Below are 24,214 nucleotides of genomic sequence, written 5' to 3' on the forward strand. Positions count from 1 at the left end.
CACTTCCTGGCAAAGCAAGATAAACATCCAGTTTAAGGCTATTATCTCCTTTATTCAAAAAATAAATATTTCACTTTTGAGTCGACATATTTCAAATCACATTAAGCACAGAGAAGAAATACAGTCCCTTTGGAAATTGTGAACACATGTAGGAAGAGTCATGTTCTAAACAATGTGGATGGGGTAAGCACTGATTCCAAATGATTCATGACCCAGAGATGCCTCCTCTCACCGGGTGGAGCTACATATTGATCTTAGGAGCGGAAAAAGAAACACACGCGCGCACACACACACACACACGCACACTGCTTTGAAGTCTGAAAGGCACATGAAGTGGACCATAAGGTGTATGGCACGTTCACTGATAAAACGTTCCCTATTCCCTCCCAGGGAAATTGGAGAAACTTTAATCAAGTCAAAGACCAGAGAAGACAGGGTGCTCTTGCTCAGAGCTCAGCATTAGGAAAATCTCTGAACACGAAGGCCATCTTTCTTTTGCCTTCCCCCTCCCGGGCCTCTGCTGCCTGCTGGGGAAGTCCCCCAGCGCTCATTCGGTGATGGCGGGGCGCGTGGCCACGTACACGAACACCACGATCAGCAGCACGACCACGGCCAGCGTGGGCAGCACCACCGTGGTGATCTGCTGCCGGGCCTCCTGCATGGCCTGCTTCCGCTCCTTCTTGTCCTTGGACGTTTCCTTCTTGGGCTTGCCTTTGAGCTGCCGCATCTTGCCTGAGTGATGCTAGGAGGGTGCGTCGGAGAGGGTCTGGAAGGAAGGGCCACACTTCTCCGGCCTTGGCACCGAACCTCCTGCAGAAAGAACGATGATCAAACATGAACAGAGGGAAAGGGAAAAGGAACCATCGAGTGAAAGGCAATTGTGAACCCAGCAACTCCGAAGGCAAGGGCGTAGGGACAGTAGGGCTCTGGAGACGGACTCTGCATAGTGGTGTGGGGGTGAGCTGGAGGGACCCTGCGCTGCCGGGCCCGGGGGCGCACGGGGAACGGGTCTCCGGCCTGCTCACATAGGGCCTCTGTGCACGCTGTCTCCGCGTAGAGGAGAGGGGGGCACCCGTCTCTCCACCGCTGAGGCTCCTCCTCTCCAGGGAGGCTTTCCTCACTGTTCTGGGTGCCACAACGTCCCCAGCCATCTGGAGGGGCGAGCGGCCAGCAACCTGTGCTCTCCAGGCACGTGGCTCCGTCCTGCCCAAGCCTTGGGCCCGATCGCAGGCCGGGCCGGCCTCCCCGGGGCTGGAGAGAGCCCAGAGGCACGGACTTCTCCGCTGGCACCGGTTCACCCCTCCGTCACACCTTCCTGAGCACCTACTGCGTGCCGGGCACTGCCCAAGATACTGAGAAAGAGGTGCAGGACTGTCTCACCGTCACAGTGCCCGCGGTCTGGGGGTGCACGGGGGGTGGCAGGCAGAGTGGAGACCTGGGTCAGACAACAGAGACTGGCTGGGCCCGTGTCCTGCCGCCCACTCAAACTAGGATCCTGGCACATTCCGAGCCCCGAGGAGGTGCTCAGGTGGTGAAGCCGTGCTGTCAGGGGCCTAAGGATGAATTACAAACCCGTGGACTTTAGAGCAACAGTTCCAGACAAGTGTGCTTCTTAGCTTTAAGCAACAGCAATCTTTTGGCTGCTGATGAGACGGAGGAGTGTCTGGCACCTCTCAGGATCCCCAGAAAAGCCAGAGGACCAGGCTCAGGAAGTGAGCAGGACAAGGGAGCAGGCGGCCATAAGCAGAACCCAACTCACACCATGTCAGCACCTGGGCTCTATCACTGGAGCAGGAGCCCCGGCGGCTACGGCTGCTGTCCCTAGAGACTAGGTGTAGCTGCTGTCACTGTCCAGGATAAACCGCCGGCTCCCGTGGGTATCGGACTCGTCACACCGAGGCCCAATCTACCCAGAGCCCAGCCGCTGAGCCTCTATAGTAGGTGGAGTGTTTTCTAAACACAGCAAAGAGGGGGAGGCTGGATACCAGACAAAAAAGACATCTGTCCCTTACGGCATCCTGGGACTAGCGTGGAGTTAGATGCTCTCAGAGGCAGAAGGGCAGTACCTGCCAATGTTCATCTGACAAAGACACTTTTTTCTTCAAAATCTTTATTTATTCATGAGACACACAGAGAGAGTGGCAGAGACATAGGCAGAGGGAGAAGCAGGCTCCCTGTGGGTAGCCCGATGTGGGACTCGATTCCAGGACCCGGGGATCATGCCCTGAGCTGAAGGCAGACGCTCAACCACTGAGCTGCCCAGGGGCCCCCTGACAAAGACACTTTTGTGACCCGATTCTGTGTGTGTACTATTTTCCAAGGGCCGTGGGTGGCCTGTCACCACACTGAGGAGGAAGATGGCGTTTACACCTGAGTGACAATGTTAAATGGCAGAGTCTGGAATGTGGATTCTGAGACAGAGGAGGTCTTATATGAGACCTAATCTCTTAGCAGTGCTCTCATTGCATATGGACCTCAGGACTTTTTTTCTGTATTGCCCACACCAGGCAGAGTTTCTTATAATGCAAGATGACTGGTTTTCGTGCACTGGGATGGCATAAGGCCAGCCCGAAGCTGATCTTAAAGTCAGGGCAGCCCGATTTTGGCTGTATGCAATTTCCGTTAAGCTTTTAAAAATAACCCACTAGCACTTTCTTAACACCTGACAGGTGTAGGAATCCCTGGCTTCACCAATTCTTTACAAATCTTCCACAGGCTGCTCAAAAGGACCTGGACGTACCTCTGACTGGATGAATGGCTGTGGCCGAGTCCCTCAGCCTCACCGGGCCTCACCGCCATCAGCTGAACCATCAGAAGGGCTTCTCTCACACAGGCTGACCGTGGCAGTTGGAAAAGGTGCTTGTCCATGGGGCATACCCACAGGGGCACAGTACAGGTGTGGAGCCAGAGGGAGCTGGTTCCCTCTCTCCACAACTCTCCTGCCTGTAGCCCAAGTGGCCTCCCTGAGCTTTTTCTCCTCTTACTGAGCTGCTCACCTGGGAGGGGCTGAGAGTGGCAGTGTGCCCCTTGCAGGGCCTTGGTGAGGACGAGACGAGAACCCGTGACATGGTGCACAGCAAGCAGGAGGCACCCACTGTCCATTAGCTGATGCTCCTGGGACTCACCCCAACAGCCTGTGAGTTGGATGGGAAAGGGAGGAAACCAGGGAGCAAGAGAAAAAAAAGTCCTGCCACTGATCACCCACTGGTCACCTGGTTTGTAAACAGCACCAACAGGGGTTTCTAAGAGAGCAATGGACAGCAGAGCATCATCCCTTGTGGACTCTGAAACCACAGCCCGCCCTCCCACTCTCCCTGACACGGCCTCAGGATCGTGAGGAGAGACGAGCCATGAGCAGCCCTCTGGTTGCAGCGCTCTCCGTGGAGTTAATGGCCTGTGGGTCTAAGAAAAACAGAGGACCTGCCCTGGCTGCCCACATGACCCCTCATGGGACTGGCCATGGGTGGGTGGCTCCAGGAGCCCAGGGTTTGCAAGGGCCAACAGTCCTGCTCAGTTAGCTGCCATCTGCACCCTCCTGCATTAGCGCCACGGAGGCTGCCCAGCCCCTGACATCTGTGAGATGCCTCCAGAAGTTCCTGGAGGCTTAGAGAAAAGCCTCACATTGCTGGGGACAGCAAAGGTCTGGTCGGGAGTTCAAGGCCAAATGCACAGGTCTGAGTTCTGGGCTCTCCAGTAGGTCACAGCAGGCAGTCTCCCTGCTTCCGCTCACCTATACTGAGGCCCTCAAAGCACAGCCCCATGTTCTCCCTGGGGCCCCCGAATCAGGGAAACCATCTCTGAGAGGACACTGGAGAAGAGGGAAGGGGACCAGCTGGGACAAAAGTGGGGTAGAACATGGGGTACCTGGGTGGCTCAAAGGTGAGCATCTGCCTTCAGCTCAGGTCATGATCTCGGGGTCTTGGGATCGAGTCCCGTATCAGGCTCCCACTTCTCCCTCTGCCTGTGTCTCTGCCTCTCTGTGTCTTTCATGAATAAATAAAATCTTTAAAAAAAAAAAAAAGTGGGGTAGAACAGCAGAAGTGGCAGGAGCAGGAGAAGGGCGGCAGCTGGACCTGGAAAGGGCAGCAGAGGCCAGGGTATCCGGAGGCTCCCAGGCTGTGGTAAAGAGGCACGTTTTCATCCCAAGAGCAGCATAAGGCACTGGAGAGCTTCAGACAGGGAGGCACAAAGAGGGGGATGGTTCAGACCAGGGGAGGGAGGAGGATGGCATTGGGCTGTCTCTTGGGGCACAACCAGTAGGCCCTACTTCAGAGTAGATGTGGCCTGCAAGGTAAGGGGGGGGGGAACCACAGGTGAACAGGCTGGGTGGTAGTCCTGCCTCACGAGCTGAGGGAGAAGGGGTGGGGGAAGGGGGAGACTTGAGAAAGAACAGTCAGTGCTCCGCTCATATCTATCCACGTGTGAGGACGCCTATTGGGCATCACCATGGAAATATCAAGGAGGCGGCTGGAGCAATGACTCAGGAGCCCGGTCTGGGCGGCAGATCTATATTGGGAAGTCATCAGCTACTGGACAAGGTGAGCTCGCTAAAGGCTGGGCAGATGGAGATAGGGCCAGGCCTGGGCCCTGCAGCACCTGCAGTCAAAGGGCAGGCAGGGAAGCGGCAGGCAAAGAAGCCAGGGGAGATGAGGCAAAGGAAGGGGAGAACCAGGATATAAAGTCTTAGAGACCAGGAGAATCAAGGGCACTGCCTCAAAACACTCCTGAGAGCCCATGAAGCAGCCTCTACTGGTTTCAGCAACATGAAGCTCTGACACGAGTGGCTCCAGGAGCACGAGGGGAGGCTCAGACGAGGGCAACTACAAGCGAGTCCGCAAACTGTTGCTCATCAGAGGAGAGGAGCTTGTGCCAGAATGCAAAGGAACACGCTGCTTCCTTCATTCACAAAGTTTTGCCACGAAAAAGAGTCAGCTGGACTCAGTGAGGCAGAGGGCACTGCTGACTTACATTCTGTGCAAACTTCCCAGTCCTGGCACAGCTTGTGACAAATGGTTCACGTGCTGGCACTGTGACGGGCACTTGCCCAGACAACTGGTCTGAGCTCTTGCAGGAAAAGCACATGCAGCTGGTACAGAACCTGGGGGGTCGGGGGCGGGGTATCCAGCAGAATGGGAGAAACCTGGTGCTGACAAGGTGGAGGTCTGTGGGAGCGTGCCGAGAGCACCGAAGGACCGTTCTGCCCTTGAGAGAAGCAAAGGCACAACTCTGAATCCAACAGGAGGCAGGCAAGGAGGACGGGGACAGGAGAAGGCAGGTCTGTACTGTGTGGTAGGAATGAGAGGCTTGGACTTTCTCAATGAAACAGGAAAGGGCTCGGCTTCGAGTCTGAGGAGTGGGGAGGTAGGCCTGAGGAAAGAGCAGGCATGAAAGAACCGTCCTGGAGGGTAGAACAGCAAACTTTGCAGGGAAACGTCAGCCCTTATGGCTCAAGTTCATATATGCTTAAATACCCGGGCCCTGCCTCCTGGGGCCATCTGAGGACCACCTTGCCACACGCTCCAGCCTCGGCTTGCTGGACCACAGGGCTGGCTCATTCAGGCTCGGCCAGGCCCTCTGAAATGTGTGCCTGCCTCGAGAAATCAGCCTGTATTTCAGAAACCTATGCTAAGAAACAGTAAGGGATGCTGGAGTTGGACGATCACACAGCTGCAGCCACTGGGGAGCCATCTGATGCCATGTGCAGAAGAAAGCGGGAGAGCTGGTTGGGGGAGAGGAGACAGGAGCCCAGGGGACTGCACTCCCGTCTTTGTAGTGGAGTTTCCGTCCGACCCGGCTCTGCGAGGCTCTGTCCTGACGGTACACGGACGGTTTCTGTATCTTCCGATGACCGATACCTCTTTCCCTGGAGGTGGCTCCACCGGCTCTCTAGCTTCCAGTGAAGAGAGCCCTGGCCACAGTAACTGCTCCAGTTCCACCCACGAGCAATCAATCCAAAGCCCTGCCTCAGTCACAAAATCAGGGAGTGGCAGAGTCAAAGGTCAATCTCGAGTCTGACTCCGAAGCCCAATGGTCATGGCCCACCTCTGCCTGCCCACCTGCCCCCTATCTCCCTGACCCACTCCCCGCCTTGGGGCCACATCACTGCTTACCAGCCCCTGAGGGAGAGGACACTGCAGTCTGGCTCCTTCCCAGCAAGCAGCCCCAGCAAGACAGAGAAGCCACTAACACAGTTTCAGCTTTACAACTGGGACTGGCACCTGGTCCCCACCTGTGCCTCTAGCTCCCCTAACCCGGGAAACGGAAGACTTCACAAACACCGGAGTCCCACCCGATTCCAATGAAACTCCAGCTGCCTGCCCCCTCCCCCACCAATGCCAGTCCATGGCAACTGGTCAGCACTGCAACATTCCAACTGGTCCCAGTGTGCGTGGGCAGGAGGCAGGGAGGCAGAGAGCAGGGGGTGGGAACACATCCTTTTATACAGAATTAAGTTTATGACTTTTCTCTGATTATCATCTTCCAGTGTTTTTTATGTAAACATGTGCTTATTAAGGTCTTCACGTGTATTTTTTCCAGTTTAGAGCTCCTAATGCACATACAGTGTTGAACTCTAATAGGGAAACAGCCAGGAGCAGAGGTAAGAAGCAGGGTGTGACACCAGGTCTGAGCCTCAGCTCAGCCACGTCCAGTCACACAACCTTTGGCAAAGTACTTAATCTCTCACGCCCTGACTTTCCTCCTCTGTAAAATGAGATAAGAAAACCTGCTTTAGAGAGCTGTTGAAAAAATTAGGATGTATTATCTGAAATATCTAGTACACTAATAGGTCATACAGGTGATCAATAAATGGCACAGAGGAACTTGCTTTCCAGGGAGGTCTATCTGGTAGAGATTCATATAAAGGGAGGCGCCACCAGGGAATTCTTGCATTTTGGTTTTGTACCATATAACCCATGGATGATGGGGTTCCCCCAGTTTTTTCTCTTTTGCCCCCTGAAAACTACCAGTTACCAATCTGGGGGTGGGCAGGCTGGTTCAAAGGCCTGAAAGGAGAAGGCTGGTTCAGGTGGAGGGAAGATTCAGGATTACACAAATCACTGCCAATTCTCATATTCCAGAACTGCTAACCCCTTCACTGCTCAAGGTAGCAAGTGGTCGCCACTAGCCACATGTGGCTCCAGTATCAGAAATGTGGTCCAAATTGGACTGTGCTGGACTGCAAAATACACAGATTTCGAAGACTTCATACCAAAAGAAATCGTGTAAAATTTGTCATTTTAATTTTTATACTGATTCCTGCTGCAATAACACTTTGATAGTATATTGAAATATACTATTTTGATGCTGAAGTCTCATTCATGTTGAAATGACAATATTGTTAGTATCCCCTGTTGAACTGACAATATTGTTAGTTTCCCCTGTATTCTATGTCCTGTTTTAATGTGGCTACCAGAAAGTTTTAATTCCATGAATGGTTCACATGACACTTTTACAGGACAGTGCTGGGCCTCCCCTGGGCAGTAAGGAGTGCCACGTCCTGCCCTCTGAGAAGCTTTCCACAGCTCAGCCTCAACTCACAGCAGGGAGGAGCCCACAGACTTTACAACCCAGCCCCGATCTGCTGGGGACCCTCTCCCCCTGCACCATCACCTGCCTGATGCGGTCTCTCTCATCGTTGGTCAACTCCCCCAGGCTGAAGCAGTGGCTCTCTCCTCAGTGCTATCTCAGGGCTCAGTTTATGCCTCCACTGCAGCACTGGCCAGTGGCTAGTAAGTGGCCGGGGCTCTGAGGCCCCCGCTGGACTGTGTGCTCCCGGGGGATGGCAAATGTGTCTTGCTGGGTTGGCATGGTGCCCCTCACATAACAGGTGCTCAGCAAACACCTGCTGGATTAAATATCAAAGCGAGAATAGTCTCACAGGCAATTCATCTTTCGTACTAACCACAGTTACAGTAGAAAATTCTACAATGCAGCAGAAAAAGTTGTAGTAGAGAATAATAAAGTAGCTAGCTGCCACTTCTAAATGCTCAGGTCATTCTCCACACAGTCTTGAAAGATTGGTATTCTTTACCCCTTTTACACGAAGAAACTGAGCTTCAGAGGAACATGGGGATTTGCTCAAGATCAAATATGATTAGGGAGCCAGCAGTCTCAACCCCAGCGTAAAATCCCTAATAAGCACTTGCTAAGTATTTTAGGAATGAACAGAATTAGGATCTGAACTCAGACCTAATTCCAAAGTCCTCCAGTCCTCTCTGTGGGGCCCCACTACACCTTCCAGGTACCCCACTGCCGCGTGGCAGCTATCACTTCCTGCGGACTGTCAAGCTACCGCACTATGGCCATCTATGAACACACAAAGCTCACCTGGACAAGGAGAAGGGAGCTGGGGCTGTGTGTGACCACTTTTTGCAGACAAGAGAGCTGGGGCTTAGGGAAGGCCCTATAGAAGGTCAACAGTCCAGCTGAAATTCCCTAGCTCTAGCTGGCCTGGGAACCCTGCTCCTCATGCCACACCTAGCTGCCTCTGGTGGCTGGGCATGCCCTAGAAGCACATGGGGTGATGGGATGCCAACTCAGAAGTCCATGCCTGGCTCCTGCCCATCAGCCTCAGGAAGGGTATGCAAGAGGGAGCCCGGGCCCTCCTGGGCTTGTCTCACTTGGCAGCGGATAAAGTCTGTTGCCTATAGCCAGACTTGCCCTAAGTCCTGAAAAATATCACTGCACACCAACCCTGGGCTGGGCGGCACACCTTGGTTGAGATGCACCATATCCTGCCTGAATTTTCACCCTGGGCCAGGCTGCTCTGATGTCACCTGACTTCCCTGCTGTCTGTTTTTACCCGATGTCACAGGTTGCTGGAAGGATGCGAGTGGGGAACAGCACGGCCTGGCCGAGTGACAGAGGTAAGCAGCTGAGACCTGTGTCAAGCGCACCCCGACATCCCCACACAATCAGGTGCGACCTGTGTCAACTGCACCCTCACATCCCGGCACAATCGATGCGAGTACAGGAGCCAGGCCCAGGTGGTGACTCCCCAGGGAAGACAGCCACCTCGGAAGACTGCCCGCCTTCTTTCCATCTCTCCTCACTGGTCACCTCTTCTCAAATGCCATGCCTCTCCTGTAATTTGGAAAAGGCAGTTTAAGGTGCCCACCGAGATAATGGCTGCATTTTTTTCCTCCCTGGAAAGCAGGCATGCAAATGAATGAACACTGGGGATGAAGGGTATGTGCGAGGGGGGCTGCGTCATTACCCTAACAGGAAGCACTAGAAGGCCTGAGCTGTTCTGTGCCCCATGCTAGGAGGCTGGGGAAGCTGCCCTGCATTCAGGGAAACAAACTGTGTGCTAGAGAGCAGCAGCTCTGTGGTTCATCAAGTGTGCCCACTTCGTTCTCCATCCCTGGTATTTAGCCATAATGGGCCTGTGATCACTTAGCTCCAGTCTGCCGCAGAATGTGGGGGCGGGGGGGGGGGGGCAGGCTGCCAGGAGACTTGTGCAAGACGGGACTCCTGACACCCGCTAAGCACCTGCTGATAACATCAGCGCCTTTCCCAGGAACGCAGACATGAGCACACAGTGACACCCACGTGCACGCCAGCTCCAGCCACCCCCCTTCCTGCCCCTCCCTGCTGCTCACAGGCCCTGAGGTCCGGGGGGCTCTCCACCTGATGGCCAGCGGGGGGATCAGAGCCCCCGACAGACAGGAGCCACCAGACACCAACATGGAGGCACAGAGTTCTCTCAGCAAGGGCAGAAGGAAGAAGAAAGTAGGTAATTTGGCGAAGCCAGTGTCAGCTACTCCTAAATAAAAATCCAAGAACACAAAAGAGCCTTCAGGCAGGTTGTGGAACAACACAGACATGAAAAGCTGCGGTTCTTAGTAAATTAGCTAGGTACCATTCCTCTGGCACTCTGGGGTTTACGAGAGCCTTCCTGCACATTATGCGTCCCCCCCCCCCCCCCAGTCACTGTGCAGGTTACATATTTAACAAGAAAATGAGCATACAGAGCAGTTAAGTTCATGTCGGGGTTTCCCTCCTTGTCCTGGCACTTTTAGGGTCTGTGGCCCTGGGCAAGTAACTCTCAGACTTCCAGTTGGTCTATCTATAAGCCAGAGATAAAAGTACCTATCGCTCAAATCTGTTTTGAGCACCTACTGTATGTCGGGGGATATAACGGGGTTACGGCTACGAACAAGACAGGCGGAATGCTGCCTTTGGGTCGCCTATGAGGACATGGGGGACAGACAACCCACAAATGAACAGAATGTGTGTCTTATGATGCTATGTGCCACAGAGAATGTCAAGGGGGGTGGTACAGAGGTGGCGCATTTAGAGTAATCAAGGAAGGCTTCATGAGAAGGTGACTTTGGACCAGAGACTCTGGAAAGTGAGGAAGTGACCTGTGCGGATTCTTGGGAAGACCCTCCAGGCAGGGCAGAGCATGTGCAAAGGCCCGAGGGTGGCCTCCACCCCACCACCAGTGGGATGAGAGGCAGTGCCATGGCCAGCATGACTGGAGAGGGCAGAAGGGAGCGTGCAGAGGTGAGGGCGGGATGAGCGCCACTGGAAGGTGCTGCCCGTATTTAAAAAGAGCACTGTTGGACTACTGGCTGCAGGGGGACGGGGCTGAGGCAAGGAGACTGGTGAAGACGCTTGGGCATCATTCAGGTGTGACGTGGTGGCGTGGGCCAGGGAAGGGGCAGATGTGGTGAAGAGTGCTCAGATCCTGAGTGTCCTTTGAAGGCGGACTCAACATGATTCACCAGCAGACTAGAACCAGAGGGTGAAAAGAGAAATGGACTAGAACCTGAGCAAGCGGAAGAATGGAGGGGCCGTTCAGGCTCGTGGAGAAGAGGCAAGGCAGGTTGAGTGGGGGTGGGGAAGCTGGGACGCACGGAGTTGGAGATCTCAGTGGAGAAGGCAAGTGCATAGTGGGATGCAAGAGTCCGGTCCAGGGGAGGCAAAGAGGGGGCAGTGATACAAGTAGGTCCCGGAGAGGAAAGGGGCAGAGAGAGTGGAGACCACCAGTCAGCAACTGCTCAGCCCAGGACAGGGCCTGGAGGTTAAGTGTCTGCGCTGAAATCCCGGTTCTGCCGTTTGCCAGCCCTGTGAGCTCGGGCAAGGTGCTTCATCCTTCCAGGCCTCATACTTGTCATCTGAGAAATGGGGATAAAGATCATGTCTAATGAACTGATGAGAAAAATGCCTGGTACATACTAAGTACTAGGTCAGGTTAGCTAGCATCCTCCTCCTCCTATTATAAAAAAAGGATCAGGATTATGGGCTCTGGGGACAAGAGTTTTGTTCTGTTTGTTACGTAGTTAAGGCAGTTCTAGAATGCTCACATCACAGGGGGAAGTGCACCAGGACAAGGAAGGGAAAAGAACTGATGGACGCACCCCTGGGGAAGGCAGAGCGGGTTCTGGGCCAGCAGTGTGGTGCTGGCAGTACTGTCGTGTGACCACAGCAGCATCTAGTCCACCTGCAGTCAGCGGTCGCAGATCTTCAAACGAGGAGAGTCAGATGGCACCCACTGGCCAGGTGGAGGACTTTAAACGGAAGCAGGGCAGGGGGTTGTCAGGGCAGTATGACCAGTGACAGAAAGACGTGAGGACCGCATGGGATTACAAAAGCACAGTGCTGGGGATAGACCCTGGCACCCCAAACACCTGCTGTTCCTCAAGGACGGGGCCTGTGTGCCCCGTCCGGGGTGTCCCCCTCCCCTCCACCCCCAGTACACGCAGAGCTCAGGTCCTGAGCGCCCTACTGATTCCCAATTCTGCTCCGCCTCTGGAGCCACGTCCCTCTTTTTGTTCAACTTACAGTCACATTTCTCAGGACAACTTGTGACAAGATGACCCCTCTCCTGCTTGACTCTAGGAAAGAAAGAAGCCCGCATGAACGCAGGCCGCCTGCACCCGCGCCTCCCAAGAACCCGCAACAGAGGAGGCTCTTCTAGCCCTGAAGAAATAGTGTCCTGCCAGGACTTGCCCTGCAGTGACACGAAGCTCTAAGTGCTCAACCACCACTCCTCTCACGGCACCCAGGAGAGGACAGAGGGGAAGCAGGGCCTTGGATGGATCTTGTTATTTAAATGTGCTCCTTTTAATGAGGAGTCAGAGAGAAATTCCTGGCGCCCAGCAACTTCATTCCAGCACAGCAACTCTGTTTAAAACCCGCTGACCTGAAGCAAATCCAACCACAGAAAGGACAAAAGAGGCAACCAAAGAGAAATAAAGTAACGAGATTCCTGCAAGAGGGTTGGGAACAATGGCTTTTGAGACTCTCAGACGCTCAGAAAGCAGCACAGTTAACCAGCGGTGCACACCACACCGCCTGAAACCAAAGTTCTGCCAGGGAACATGGAAACTTACTCCGAGCAACCACTCCGAAAATGTAGTATTCTGTTCCATGTGATTAGGAAAAATGCCCATGCAACCCCCTAATTTCACAGTCTGTTCGTAGGCTGATATCCACTGGGTTGAGAAGACCTCCCCGCAGCGAGGGCCGCTCGGAGGTAAGCCACGTCCCGGTGGAGGTGGAGGAGTGCCAGCTCGGGGGCCGGAGGTCCCTAACCGGAGAACGGAGCCGTGGGCTGCAGGCCTCTGGGTCAGCCGTGCCCGGGAAGGCAGAAGCTGAACTGATGGTGGAAGACGACTACTTTTGGAGGAGGGAGCTCTCTGCCTCTAGGGGAAACCAAGAGACGAATGGCATGGGGTTCAGAAACCAGAGGGAAGAGATGGACCCGGGTTCCACTGGGACAGTCTTCTGTGCCTTGATGAGTGACAGGCTGCTGGGAATGGAAGGCAAGCAACCAGTCACGGCTGTGCGAGCGCTCAGAAAGGCTGCAGCTGTATCGAAGCCTGTAGGTTCCCTCAATTCACCTGCTACTCAATTAGGTAAGATAAGACACAGGCACTAAACGTGAGCATCGCTCATCTATCACTTTGTTAATGACAGCTCGACTCTGTGACAGCTCAAAACTAAGGCAAGGTTTGGGGGAAATTCATGAAAACATGCACACCCGCCAATTATATGCGTTGGTTTTTTTTTGTTTTGTTTTTGGAGGCCGTGCTTTGCTAACTTGTCCATCTCAAATGTGGCAGATGTGAGTGAACATTCATCCCTGGAGGCCAGGTCTGGGGCAGAGCCACTGCAAGAATACAATTTCATTTGTCTCCTCTTTTATCTAAAAATGTCAAGCAGTCGTTTATAACACTGGCCGATGTTCATGGCACCGCGATAAAAGCCTGCTGTGGCTGTCACTGAAGGCTGACCATGTCCCTGTGTGGGGGGCTCTCATCGGTCACAGGCTCCCACCTGAGAGGCGAGAACGGAGGTCTGGGGAGGTGAGATCACTTGCCCAGGACCACAAAGCGAGTAAGTGGTGGGACAGATTCAAACCCAGACAGTCTGGTTCCAGAGCCCTGCTCTTACCCACTAAGGGATATTGAATTCTCCTCAAACAGATATCCATATTCGCTTCATTACCCTTTTTGTTTCTTCAAAGATTTATTTACTTGAAAGAGAGAGAGAGAGCAGGGGAAGAGAAAGAGGGAGAAAATATTCAAGAAGGTTCGCACTGAGCACAGAGGGCTCGATTTCATGACCCATGAGATCAGGACCTGAGCAGAAACCAAGAGTTGGACCCTTAACCAACTGCACCACCCAGGTGCCCCTCAATATTCTTTAAATGTTATTTTCCCTAAATCTTTGGGGGAAACGTGACCAAGGAAGATGCACCACATGCCCCCCCCCACCCAGGGCTCTGACTGCACATGGGCCTGCTGGGGAGCACCCAGGAATACAGGACCACAGCCCTGCCATAACTCATCCACCTGTCCTCTCGCCCCCATGGCCAGGTGTCAGCTAACGAACAGTCCTCAGCATGCCGCACAGTCTTCATGTTCTGGTAGGCAGGGACTTCATTAACAACCAAGATATCCTAAGCACTGGTTGTTTATGGCATCTTTAAGATGAAAAATTCATCTCTGAGCTAAATTACAGCAAGTTAATTACAGAGCCTGGCTGATGGCAGACAAACTGGGAGAGAGTGAGGTATTGACTGAATTTTCAAGTGTGAATAGCAACCACAACCACACGCACTCGAGCCTGCACATCTGGGCCTTCCTCAAAGAGAGAAAACAGGAGGGCTCACCCCATCAAGAGCATCAGTCTCGGAGGCAGGCAAGCTCTCTTAGCCATTCATGGACTCCACATACAATTGCTGCGCAGCGGGGCACTGGGGACGAGCTCATCACACCAGGGTCACTCTCCCACCAACTCATTCATTCACTTACTGAGGACCTCCCACAGGCCAGGCACCGACTGGCTGTCAGTGAGGAAGAGGCAGACTGGTGCATCTGCTCAGTCACTGCTTCCCCAGACCCGGGACCACCTCCATGCGCCAGGCACCATCTCGGCAGTGGGGATGGAGCGATGAACAAAACAAAGCTCCTGCTCGGATAGGACGTGCATGCTAGCGGTGGGAGGCAGAGGAGAGGCGAAGATGGAATATGTCAAGGAGTGAAGAGCTGTGAAGGAGAAAGCGCAAGAGGACTGAGAGTCGGGGACAGGCTGTAACTCAGAGGGTGTTACAAGGGACAGGCAGGGAACCCGGAGGCAGGAGCTCACCTGAAAGGTGTGCAGCACTGCACCTCGTGCATCCCCACCAGAGCTCTCAGCTGGTGGGAGGGAGCCGGAGGGAGCACCCAGGGGTGAGAGGATCAATCCCAAAAGGACTCTACAAACCCACCAGCCAATGTCTTGAAGCCTATAATTTGTGCTCCCCTGTAGGCCTTGTCTGCTGCCCAAATTCAAATACTCTGCAAAAGGCAGCCGTAAACCGAGCAGCGATCAAATATTTATGCAGTGGCGTGTCGGCATTCTCGGGAGGGTTGATGTGGGGGTGGGGGGAAGGAGGATGACCCCATCACACAGTGACCACTGTGAGGCTGCTGGCAACCAAGGCAGATGCAGGCACCGGCATGTTCTCCCCTCCACCACGAGGTCTTCACTGCCACCCACCCACACATCTTCCTGCCTCCACCTCCTGGTTCCTCAATCTCCAGACAGAGTGGTATCACTTAACCCGAGGTCCAATCTCAGTCCTCCAGCCAGCAGGCCTTCCGAGGCTCTCAGGGCCAACAAAACATGGTGCGGATTCAGCCTGGCCTTCAAGGCTCTGAGTGCCGAGCCTAACCCTGTCTCCAACATCACATCGAGCAGTCACAGCCCTGTCCCCTCGGAAGGTGGCAGCCGAACAGGCCAACCTGTGCCCAGTCCCAGGGCTCTCCAACTTGGCCTGCTTTACACACCCTCGCTGCTGAGAAAACGTTCCTGATCCTCTTAGTCAACATCAGTTACCCTTTTGCCTACCCTTATGCCTTTAAAATGGCCCTTCGTGGGGCACCCAGGTGGCACAGTTAAGCATCTGACTCTTGGTTTCAGCTCAGGTCTGATCTCAGGGTCATAGGATCAAGCCCCATGTGGAACTCCGCACTCAGCAAGGAGTCTGCTTGAGATTCTCTCTCCCTCTCCCTCTGCCCCTCCACCCTGCGCGTGCACACACATGATCTCTCTCTCTCTAAAATAAATACATCTTTAAAAAAAATAAATAAAATGGCCCCTCTCTTGCTCTGCCTTTTCAAAGAGTTAACCATTCTTTGTCTACCTCCCTCTCCTATCAAGGGTTCAGTATTTGCTGAATGGTAAAAGCCTTACTAATGTTGCCTAGAAGTTGGAGGTTTTCCTGGACACCTCCCCTGCCCCTTTTCCTCATATCAAATTCTTCCCTAAGTATTACCAGTCCCTATCCTAGACATCTCTCAAACATATCCTCTCTACTCCATCCCCACTACCAGTAGGTCAGGCCCTCAACTTTGTTTATGAGGATTTCTGCAACAGCTTCCTTACCTGCATTTTTCCTGCCTGACCTTCCTGTTTGTTCAAGCTCTACAAAGTGTAAATATTTCTAAATTCTTCTAAAATCACTGCCTGTGGAGGCAGGGCAAAGGATGCTACAATGTGTCCATCCCCACAAGCAAATGAGGGAGATGCATGCATCTTCTTTAGCAAAGCATACAAAGGATTTTCATTTAAACCTCATATAGGTTTTAAAGTCTAGTTGTTGGGAACTTTTGAGCCAAAAAATATCCCTGGCATAAATATGCATTACTTTATATGTCAAGGTTAACCACCAACCAAATCATGCTAAACTAACACTGAGAAAGCCAAGCTAAGTAATTGCTAGATTCAGCATCTAGATTCCTAGCAATTACAAATTATCACTAACCCAAGATGGTTTTGATGTTGCAGTTAACAGTGCCATTTCCAACATCCATAGGAAGTCCAACGGCCTGTAGGTCTGTGCTTCATAGGAGCCTAAAACATACCACTTCTAAGCACGGTCGGGCAGCCAGACCCCAAAGGAACAGGAAGTGGAGTCATTCATAAACCCCAGCACGGCAGTAATTTAACACCAATCACATCTCAGTAATTTCTAAAAATGTCTTTGTGATTTCTGGTAGAGAGCCTATAGACATACCTTGGAAGTCTAGGGTATTTTGAGTCCCATACAAAACCTGGTAAAAGGCCTTGTGTATCTGAATTGGGTCAGTGCCATCAAGAAGCAGCCTTGAAAGTAGAGACCATGCCTACAGAATCCCTGGATCAGATCAGACAAATCTGATCTGGGAAGCCCCAGCATAGAATGTCATGGCAGTGTTCCCCTGTAAGATCGGGGCCCTGGCCTGTGGTCAGTCCCCAGCCCACGCCTTCACTTGCAGCAGCCACAACCACCCTTGGACAGTTCTCGGGGTGGGCCATGCCCCTGCTGACCTCCCAGGCCCCCATCCAGGCAGTGGTCTCAAATACCCTTTCCCACCTCCTTTCTCCCAGCCACTCCTCCCTATGGCAAACTCCTCCTTTAAGGCCCATCTCTTGGGGGTGCCTGGGAGGCTCAGTCCCATGAGCATCTGCCTTTGGTTCAGATTATGAAGCCAGGGTCCTGGGATCAAGCCCCACGGTGAGCTCCCTGCTCAGCGGGGAGCCTGCTTCACCCTCTGTCCCACCCCCTGCTTGTGCGTACTCTCTCTCTCTCAAATACATAAATAAAATCTTAAAAAAAAAAAAAAAAAGACCCATCCCATGGGTCACATACTCTTGCAATCATTTCATGACTTTCCAGGCCCTGAGGTGGGTAAGGAAGGGGCTCATCTCTGTGCTCCCATGGCACCTGTATTAGGATCACTTTGCCTGGTCTTCTCATTATAATCTGTGTTTGTAACTCATCAAAATGAACCACTTTATCACAAAAAATCACAAAAAATCTCAAGTTCAAGATCAGAGCAAAATTGTCTTGATTTGAGGTCATAGTATGCCAAAATGACAGCTGGAATTTCAGTTTCCCCATCAATTACCTTGAATGGAAGGCCCGAGGAGAACAGAGAGTGTCACTCAGCAGAGACAGGTTTCACTGATTCAAGTGTTTGTGCGTGCACAGTGCCACAAACCACACAAAAGTTAAGCTCAAGGTTAAGGTAAGGAACATGAGTGGGCTTCAGGATAGGAGAAACTTTTTAAAAAGGAAAGCTGAATGCTAATATGTAGTGTGCTGCTTTTCTTTCCGTGTAGAATGTCAGTCTTCAATATCTTCTGGAAGGTGGGGGGTGGGGGGACCAACTTCCAGTCATGATTTCTGGAGCTAAAGGGTTTGCACGTCTGACACTGAACTATCTGGAAGGGAGTCTACTTGGTGAGTAGCAAAGCTATTAACATTTTAGCAGATTACATATTACTTATTTGCTTATTAAAGTTCCAGATGAAGGGGCCCCTGGGTGGCTCAGTGCTTGAGCACCTGTCTGCCTTTGGCTCAGGTCGTGTGATCCCAGGGTCCTGGGACTGAGTCCTGCATCAAGCTCCCTGCATGGAGCCTGCTTCTCCCTCTGCCTATGTCTCTGCCTCTCTCTGTGTGTCGCTCATGAATCAATAAAAAATCTTAAAAAAAAAAAAAAAGTTCCAGATGAAATAGTAGTCCACCTCTGTGTTCTAAGAGTTGATATTCTCGGGTTTGGAGGAACAAATCACTCCCTACACCATTTTCCAGAACACGACATCCATTCTAAGAACTCCTTTGCCACGCTGACAGTTATTTTATTGCCCTTGGAAAATCAAATTCATGACACTCTGCTGAGGAAGCCAAGAGTGAAAGGTTAAGGAGTCTCACAAGCCGCTTGAACATGATGTCACCAGTGCTGCGAGGCCTCCTGCCAGGTCTGGAGCCCCAGACCGTGCAGTCCTCTCTGTGGGCCATGCTGGGCATATGGGATTCATCCACATGCAGGAGGAGGTTGTGACAGGTGTGAAATGCAAGGAGTGAAATGGTGTGACGAGCATTTTAAAGATCACTCTGAGTCCAAAGTGATGAGCAGAATGGAGGGAAAGTGGAAGCGGGACAAGTAGCTCAAAAGCCTTTGCAGGGACCTAGGCAACTAACTGGTGTCACTGGCCTTGGGGACTGGACATGGGAGGGCTGCAGATGAATTCAAGGTCTATATTAGAAGCATTGCAAGGACTTGGGGATCTGGAGGAAGAGAAAGGTGAGTGTTAACAGATGACTCCCCAGTTTCTGGCTGTGTGCCCTAACGAGACAGAGGAGGGGGAGGTGTGCAGAGGGGCTGTGGTAGAAAGACACCGAGACAAACGTTGCACCCAGTGAGTCTGAAGTACCCTCAAGACATTCAAGTTTGTGAGCTGCTGAACAGTATAAAATGTCCTACAAGGCACAGAGGAGTCATGTGGAATGACAAAGGCCAGGGGTCTTCTCACTGGTGACCCCCCCCCACCTTCCTTCTGGGGTGCCTAGATATCCTACCACCATGCCAAGCTCAAGGTGGGGGATATCACATAAGGAGCGTATGGGGCCAACCTGGGCCACATGCAGGCTGCTTCTATGATGCCCTTCAGGAGGGATGCACAGACCAGCTTTTGAGACAAGAAAGCAGTCACTTTAACAGGAAAATGCTATTCTCATCACACCACAATGAGAATTAAAGTACGTAGCCCAATATTTTGTTTCATTACAGGCACTGTAATAGGTTTGCTGATTTCTCGATACTGATGTTTTCCAGGAGTCCCAGCAAAAGGGCCTTGGTACCTGATCCTGTGTCCTGCGTGGGGGACTGACTCCAAGCTGGACTCTCTCCTGGGGAAATGCTAACCTAAGGTGCTATCAGCTACAGAGGAAGGTCTCCCTCTGAACAGAAAACCAGAGAAGACAGCCTATTTCAGGAAAACAATGACTCACTGAAATCACATCCTGCTCCTAAGTTAATATGCCTCCTGGACTAGAACCTGGTTTCCTACCATGGGTCTATTTCCCAATTCCCCATCGAAGGACAAATCAAAATGTCATTTAACAATCTGCTTTCTAATTAAAATTTGAGCCATTTTTTTAAAAATCGCATTTAACTACACAATTCCACATGGCAATAAAGCACTGTGCTCTGCCGCCTTGATTAATAGAAGCATTTGCAATTATTTAAAGGAGAAGGGAGAGAAAAACCAGCATTAGCAGCATTAGAAGTGCTAGATTAAAAAAAAAAAAAAAAAAGATGTGGCTAGATTAAACCCCTGTTAGTGTCTTTCAGTTTACTCATAGAGTAGGACAGCGTGGTATTAATGTAAGCTAATTAAATTTCCCTCATTTAAATAAGACCCAACAAAAATAAAACTTCTAAGACTGACTGGAAGGTCCTAGAAGAAAGAGAACTACTTCTTCAAGGAAGTGGCCTGGCTGGGTGGGGAGAAACACCAGGGTCAGGCTGCATCTCCTAGCAGTAGGTCAAGGGCCCTCTCTCTGGAGGGAACGCGGGGGTGGGGAGGACAGGTAAGCGACAGGGCCCCCGGTTTTGTGATGGCAGCAGTGGCTTCCAAGGGGAAGGACCAAGATGGTGCTCAGATCTTACAGGTGGACGGAGGAGGGGGTCTGCCATCCAGCAAACAGGAGGGGCCCCAACCACAGCACGACCAAAAGGCCACCTCACGCAACCCCCATTCAACACCAGCCAGGGGCAGGCGAAGGCCACCTGGGGAGCCGGGCCCCCAAGGTCACTGCTGTCCTGACTTGCCTGTCACCTCCCTTCCCTCTCAGTTTCTGGGTTATTGCTCTAACCCCGGGCCCATGTTGCCCATAAAAGATAAATGTCAGACGCAAAAGCTTAGCTTCAAGAGATTAGCAATTTCTGATGAACCTCAAAGAACAGAATGGACTTGAGAATGACAGGGTGGAGCTGGCTGGCTAGGGGGGAGGCGAGGTTCGAGGTTCGCCAGTGAATGTTCACGGAGCATCCAGGCACAATTCAGATATGCCCTCAGGGGGCTATTTACGGGAAGACTTGCAAAGAGGCGACTACAATCAAGCGTGGAAACACCAGGGTGGGGTGGAGGGAGCTTCACAGGGAAGGAGCCGTGGAAGAAGGGCAGCCCGGGGAGGGGCCCACAATGACCGAGCCGGGCTCATTAGGACGCACGTCACTGAGAAGGGGATGGTACTACGGGGGTTCCAAGCCTGGAGAAGTCACTATCCACCAGGAGGGAATAAAAAGGATGGACTTCAGGGCGCCTGGGTGGCTCCATCAGGTAAGCGTCTGCCTCTTGATTTCGACCCAGGTCGTGGTCTTGAGAAAGGGACAATTGAGGCCAGTTAGGGAGAGAGAGGTAGGGCACTATGCGCTCAGGCTCAGAGAAATCCCAGATGTGGAGAAATGCTGTGGACAAGATATTAACCAGAGGGAAGGGGACATAACAAATCCACCTGTTGGTTCTAAATATAGACGAGATATTTTCATAACATTTACAAATCCATGTTGTTCATCTTAAATGTTATAGACAAGATATTTACTAAGTTCCCTGGTCAGTTTTCTATAAAAGGCCCACCATAAAAGCCCTCGACGGTGACCTATCAGGGCCACTCTCCCTCTAGGGTACACCTTCGCTTTCCTTTCTGTTCCTACCTTCATTTAATAAACTTTCATTTCACTTCACCCTTTTGCCCACGAGATTCATCTTTCAACTCTGGGAGACAAGAACCCTGCAACCCAGCAACAGTCTCAGGGTCATGAGATCAAGCTGAGCCCTGGGTCTGGCTCTACACTCAGCAGGGAATCAGCTTTAGTCTTGCTCTCCCCCAACCCTATATGGGCTTTCTCTAAAATAAATAAACTAAATCTTAAAAACATACAAACAAACAAACAAACAAATAAATAAAAGGCTTGATTGCCAGGGAAGTAGCACTGGTTAAGACCTTCAGGGATCAACAAGAACCTGGCCAGGCAGAGAAGAGAAAAGAGTACATACAGGACTGGGCATGTTTGAGGAATGCCAGCAACAGTCATCTCTCCCCAAACACTGGCTTCCTTTAGAAGAGAATTTCAGTAGGTACAAATTTACTTCCTGCTTACCTTTTAACTTCAAGAACTGCAGTTTCAGGACTTCAGCAAAATGATTTCCAGTAAAGGTGACTCGAGTTGTTCCTGTTGAGAAATCAGAATAAGAGGCATAAGACGTTTGGGGGAGCTACCCGTCCACAGACTCCTTTTGTGGGATCATCCCCCCCAGTCCATGAGGAGAGGGCAGTCCCATGACACCCCTCCCCAAACTAATGACATGGACACTTGCCCCTGCCAGCTACACTGCCTCCCTCTCACCTTGCCTCATTTGAGGATGAAGATGTGCCAACTTAGGCAAGCAGCAGTGAGATCTCACCCCGAGAAAGACACACACATGCATACAGGAGATGAGCAGGAACGTGCACTGTGCTGCCCCTGAATTAAAGAGCCTTCCCAATGCAGTTTCCAGCAGGCTGGTGGAGCTTTGCTCCCTGCATTCCTGAGATCTGAGATTCCTAGAACAAACCCTCTGCCAAGGTAAGCTGGCTGGAGAGCATGGCTGTTCCTTGCAACCCAAAACCAATGACTTAAGAATAAGAGGTCCGGGGTTGGGACCAGAAAAAGAACAGAAGGAGGGGGTGAAGAAAGAGAGGCATCTGGGACAAAGCCTTGAGAAAAATAAAAGAAGATGGAAGAAAGCGTCCTGGACCTCTCAACCCTGTCCCATAACAGCTGAGAGGGAAGGATGGGAGGGATGTGTGAGACCCAGAGAGTAGACTCGACAGAGAATTCCTAAAATCCCAGCAGTATTAAACATTAAGATAGAGGCCTAGATATTGGTGAAAGGGGGCTCTTAATATAGGCATTATCCATAACAAATTAAAGCAATTCTTCCAAAGAATTCTGAAAAGCACCTATAGCAAACGAGGAATAATTAACTATATAACATCCATCTCTAATAAAATAAGAAGTGTAATAATTTGAAGATTGACTTACTGTGGAGTTGTTTTTTTTTGTTTGCTTGTTTTTGGGGTTTTTTTTTTTTGGTCTAAAACAACAAACATTTTATTTATTCATGGCCTGGTGGGTTTGGTTTTATTTATTCAAGGTTTGGTAGGTCAACAATTAGTGCTGGGCTCGGCCAGGTATTTTTTGTCTGGTCTTGTCTGGTTCACATATGGAGCTACAGTCAGCTCAACTGGGCTGGGTGGTAGACCAGAAGACTTAGCTCACACACTAGCTAAGTCTTGTCTGCTTACTTGGTTTGTTTTAGTAAATGTAAGTCCCCCCCACCCCGAGAGCTTCAAAGATGTATGCCTACTATCCCCTTGCCATATTTTTCCATTGGTTCTTGAGTTGGTCAACTATGAACTCACCCACTGCAGGGCTTCACAAATCTAACCTCTTCTAGGCCCCTCTACCAAGGAGCGATGATCTTGGTGAGTGAAAGGGAGGGGTGAAAGGCAGAGATGGAAAGGTTCTTCAGGAGCCCTGAATGCTGAGTTAAGTTGGACGGACTTTATTCCAGCAGCATGAGAGTCCAGATGACAGTCGTCTAATCACATATTCTCCAAGAGATAATTACCACTCAGATAATGTAGAAAATTAAAATTGGGCTGCAGAGGGAAAATACGACCCAAACCACAGAGACTGAAGCAATGAAGTCAACAGCAAGCCGTGACCTTTACCTCTGACAGGATCCCTTGCCTGCTACTGTTGGCCATCAGCAGCAAAGACTTTACAAGGTTCCCCTGCTTCTGGGCCTTCTAAGCAGCTCAGTGCCCCAGGGGTTCCCTGGAGCATCCACTTTCACTCAGCAGGTCACAGAAAAGCACCAGGGATACCAGCTGACCAGCAGAACAAGCTGAAGGGCTGCACTCCAGGCTGCTCACCCCAGGCCCGGGTCCCGGGAGGCTGGCACCACATCCTGTCTCTCTATTCCAAGCAGCAGAGGCACCTGTGCTCTAATCTCCATCCTACCACCTCTTCTCTGGGCCTCTATCTCCTCGACCATAAAAAGAGGGAGGGAGACTAGACCACTGATACTCAAAAAGTTGGTGGTCATCCACCAACTCTTCACTGCTGGTTCACACCTTTTCCAGATTCTGGTGGCTATTGGCATTCCTTGGCTTGTGGCCACACCTCTCCTCCACTTCACTGTCTTCTCTGTGTGACATCTCCTTCTTCCCCTCTCTTATAAGGGCCTTGTGATGGCACTGAGGGCCTACCTGGATAATCCAAGGTTATTTCATCTCAAAAATCCTTATCTTAATCACATCTACAAAGACCTTTTCTCTAAATAAGGTAATATTATTTGGGCACATCTCTGGGGCTACCATTTAGCCCACAATAACTGATCTGGATATTGCCCAATGTGTGTGTGACCAGCTGTACCTGGTATGCACTGCACACTCATATCAGAGCACCACTGGGGGAGAAAGACCACCACCCTTTCACTCAGCTAGGATCCCTGCTCTTCCTCTGCTGCCCTGGGGCAGTCATATTGCAGTGGGCACCCCCTGGGAAAGGAAAGGAGGTTAACAGGTGGTAGGGGTACAAAACACAGGTACAGACTTTCCCTCAGGCCTTCCCAAGCTGGTCTCCCACCTTCTTTAGCAGGTAGCGGACAAGCTGCCCCTTCCTTACCCCATTGTCCTGTCCTTCAAGCAGCTTTAGTTGTAAAGTAATTAAATTGATCTGTTTTCTGTTCCAGTGTTTTCAGAGCTTTCAATGTCCAAGTTTGAGAACACAAATAAAACCGTTTTACTAAAATCCTTGTATACCTAGCACTGTCCTGCCACTAACATGTCCTCTCCCCAACACCCTTCCCTGTAGCCTCAAAAACACTCAGGTTTCCT

The 24,214-nt window shown here is 51.5% G+C and overlaps 2 protein-coding genes across 20 annotated transcripts in view; one reads left to right on the plus strand and one right to left on the minus strand.

The window, feature by feature from the left end:
• DEUP1 (deuterosome assembly protein 1) overlaps positions 1 to 19,427 on the plus strand; it is a 124,532-nt gene extending 105,105 nt beyond the window's left edge. For 5 of the 7 annotated variants that reach the window (XR_012015839.1, XR_012015840.1, XR_012015842.1 and 2 more), the window contains 3 exons: positions 8,816 to 8,867; positions 11,848 to 12,866; positions 19,098 to 19,427. Coding sequence is in view for 1 of the 7 variants with exons in the window: in XM_072795000.1 (XP_072651101.1) it covers positions 8,816 to 8,867; positions 19,098 to 19,186 (141 nt within the window). In the remaining 6 variants the exon portion in view is untranslated. Of the gene's footprint in view, positions 1 to 2,715; positions 2,857 to 8,815; positions 8,868 to 11,847; positions 12,867 to 19,097 lie in introns of those variants that run through there. The other 2 variants (XR_012015845.1, XM_072795000.1) reach the window with 2 other exon arrangements.
• Positions 32 to 24,214, minus strand: part of SMCO4 (single-pass membrane protein with coiled-coil domains 4) — a 62,806-nt gene continuing 38,623 nt past the window's right edge. For 8 of the 13 annotated variants that reach the window (XR_012015846.1, XR_012015851.1, XR_012015849.1 and 5 more), the window contains exons 2-3: positions 21,429 to 21,500; positions 32 to 810 (exon numbers count right to left, since the gene is read on the minus strand). Coding sequence is in view for 1 of the 13 variants with exons in the window: in XM_072795005.1 (XP_072651106.1) it covers positions 447 to 810; positions 2,741 to 2,868 (492 nt within the window). In the remaining 12 variants the exon portion in view is untranslated. Of the gene's footprint in view, positions 811 to 2,740; positions 2,971 to 2,996; positions 4,004 to 6,110; positions 9,274 to 21,428; positions 21,501 to 21,674; positions 21,698 to 24,214 lie in introns of those variants that run through there. The other 5 variants (XR_012015858.1, XR_012015852.1, XR_012015857.1 and 2 more) reach the window with 5 other exon arrangements.

Source organism: Canis lupus, chromosome 23 (assembly GCF_048164855.1).
Source record: "Canis lupus baileyi chromosome 23, mCanLup2.hap1, whole genome shotgun sequence".
Taxonomy (NCBI): domain Eukaryota; kingdom Metazoa; phylum Chordata; class Mammalia; order Carnivora; family Canidae; genus Canis; species Canis lupus.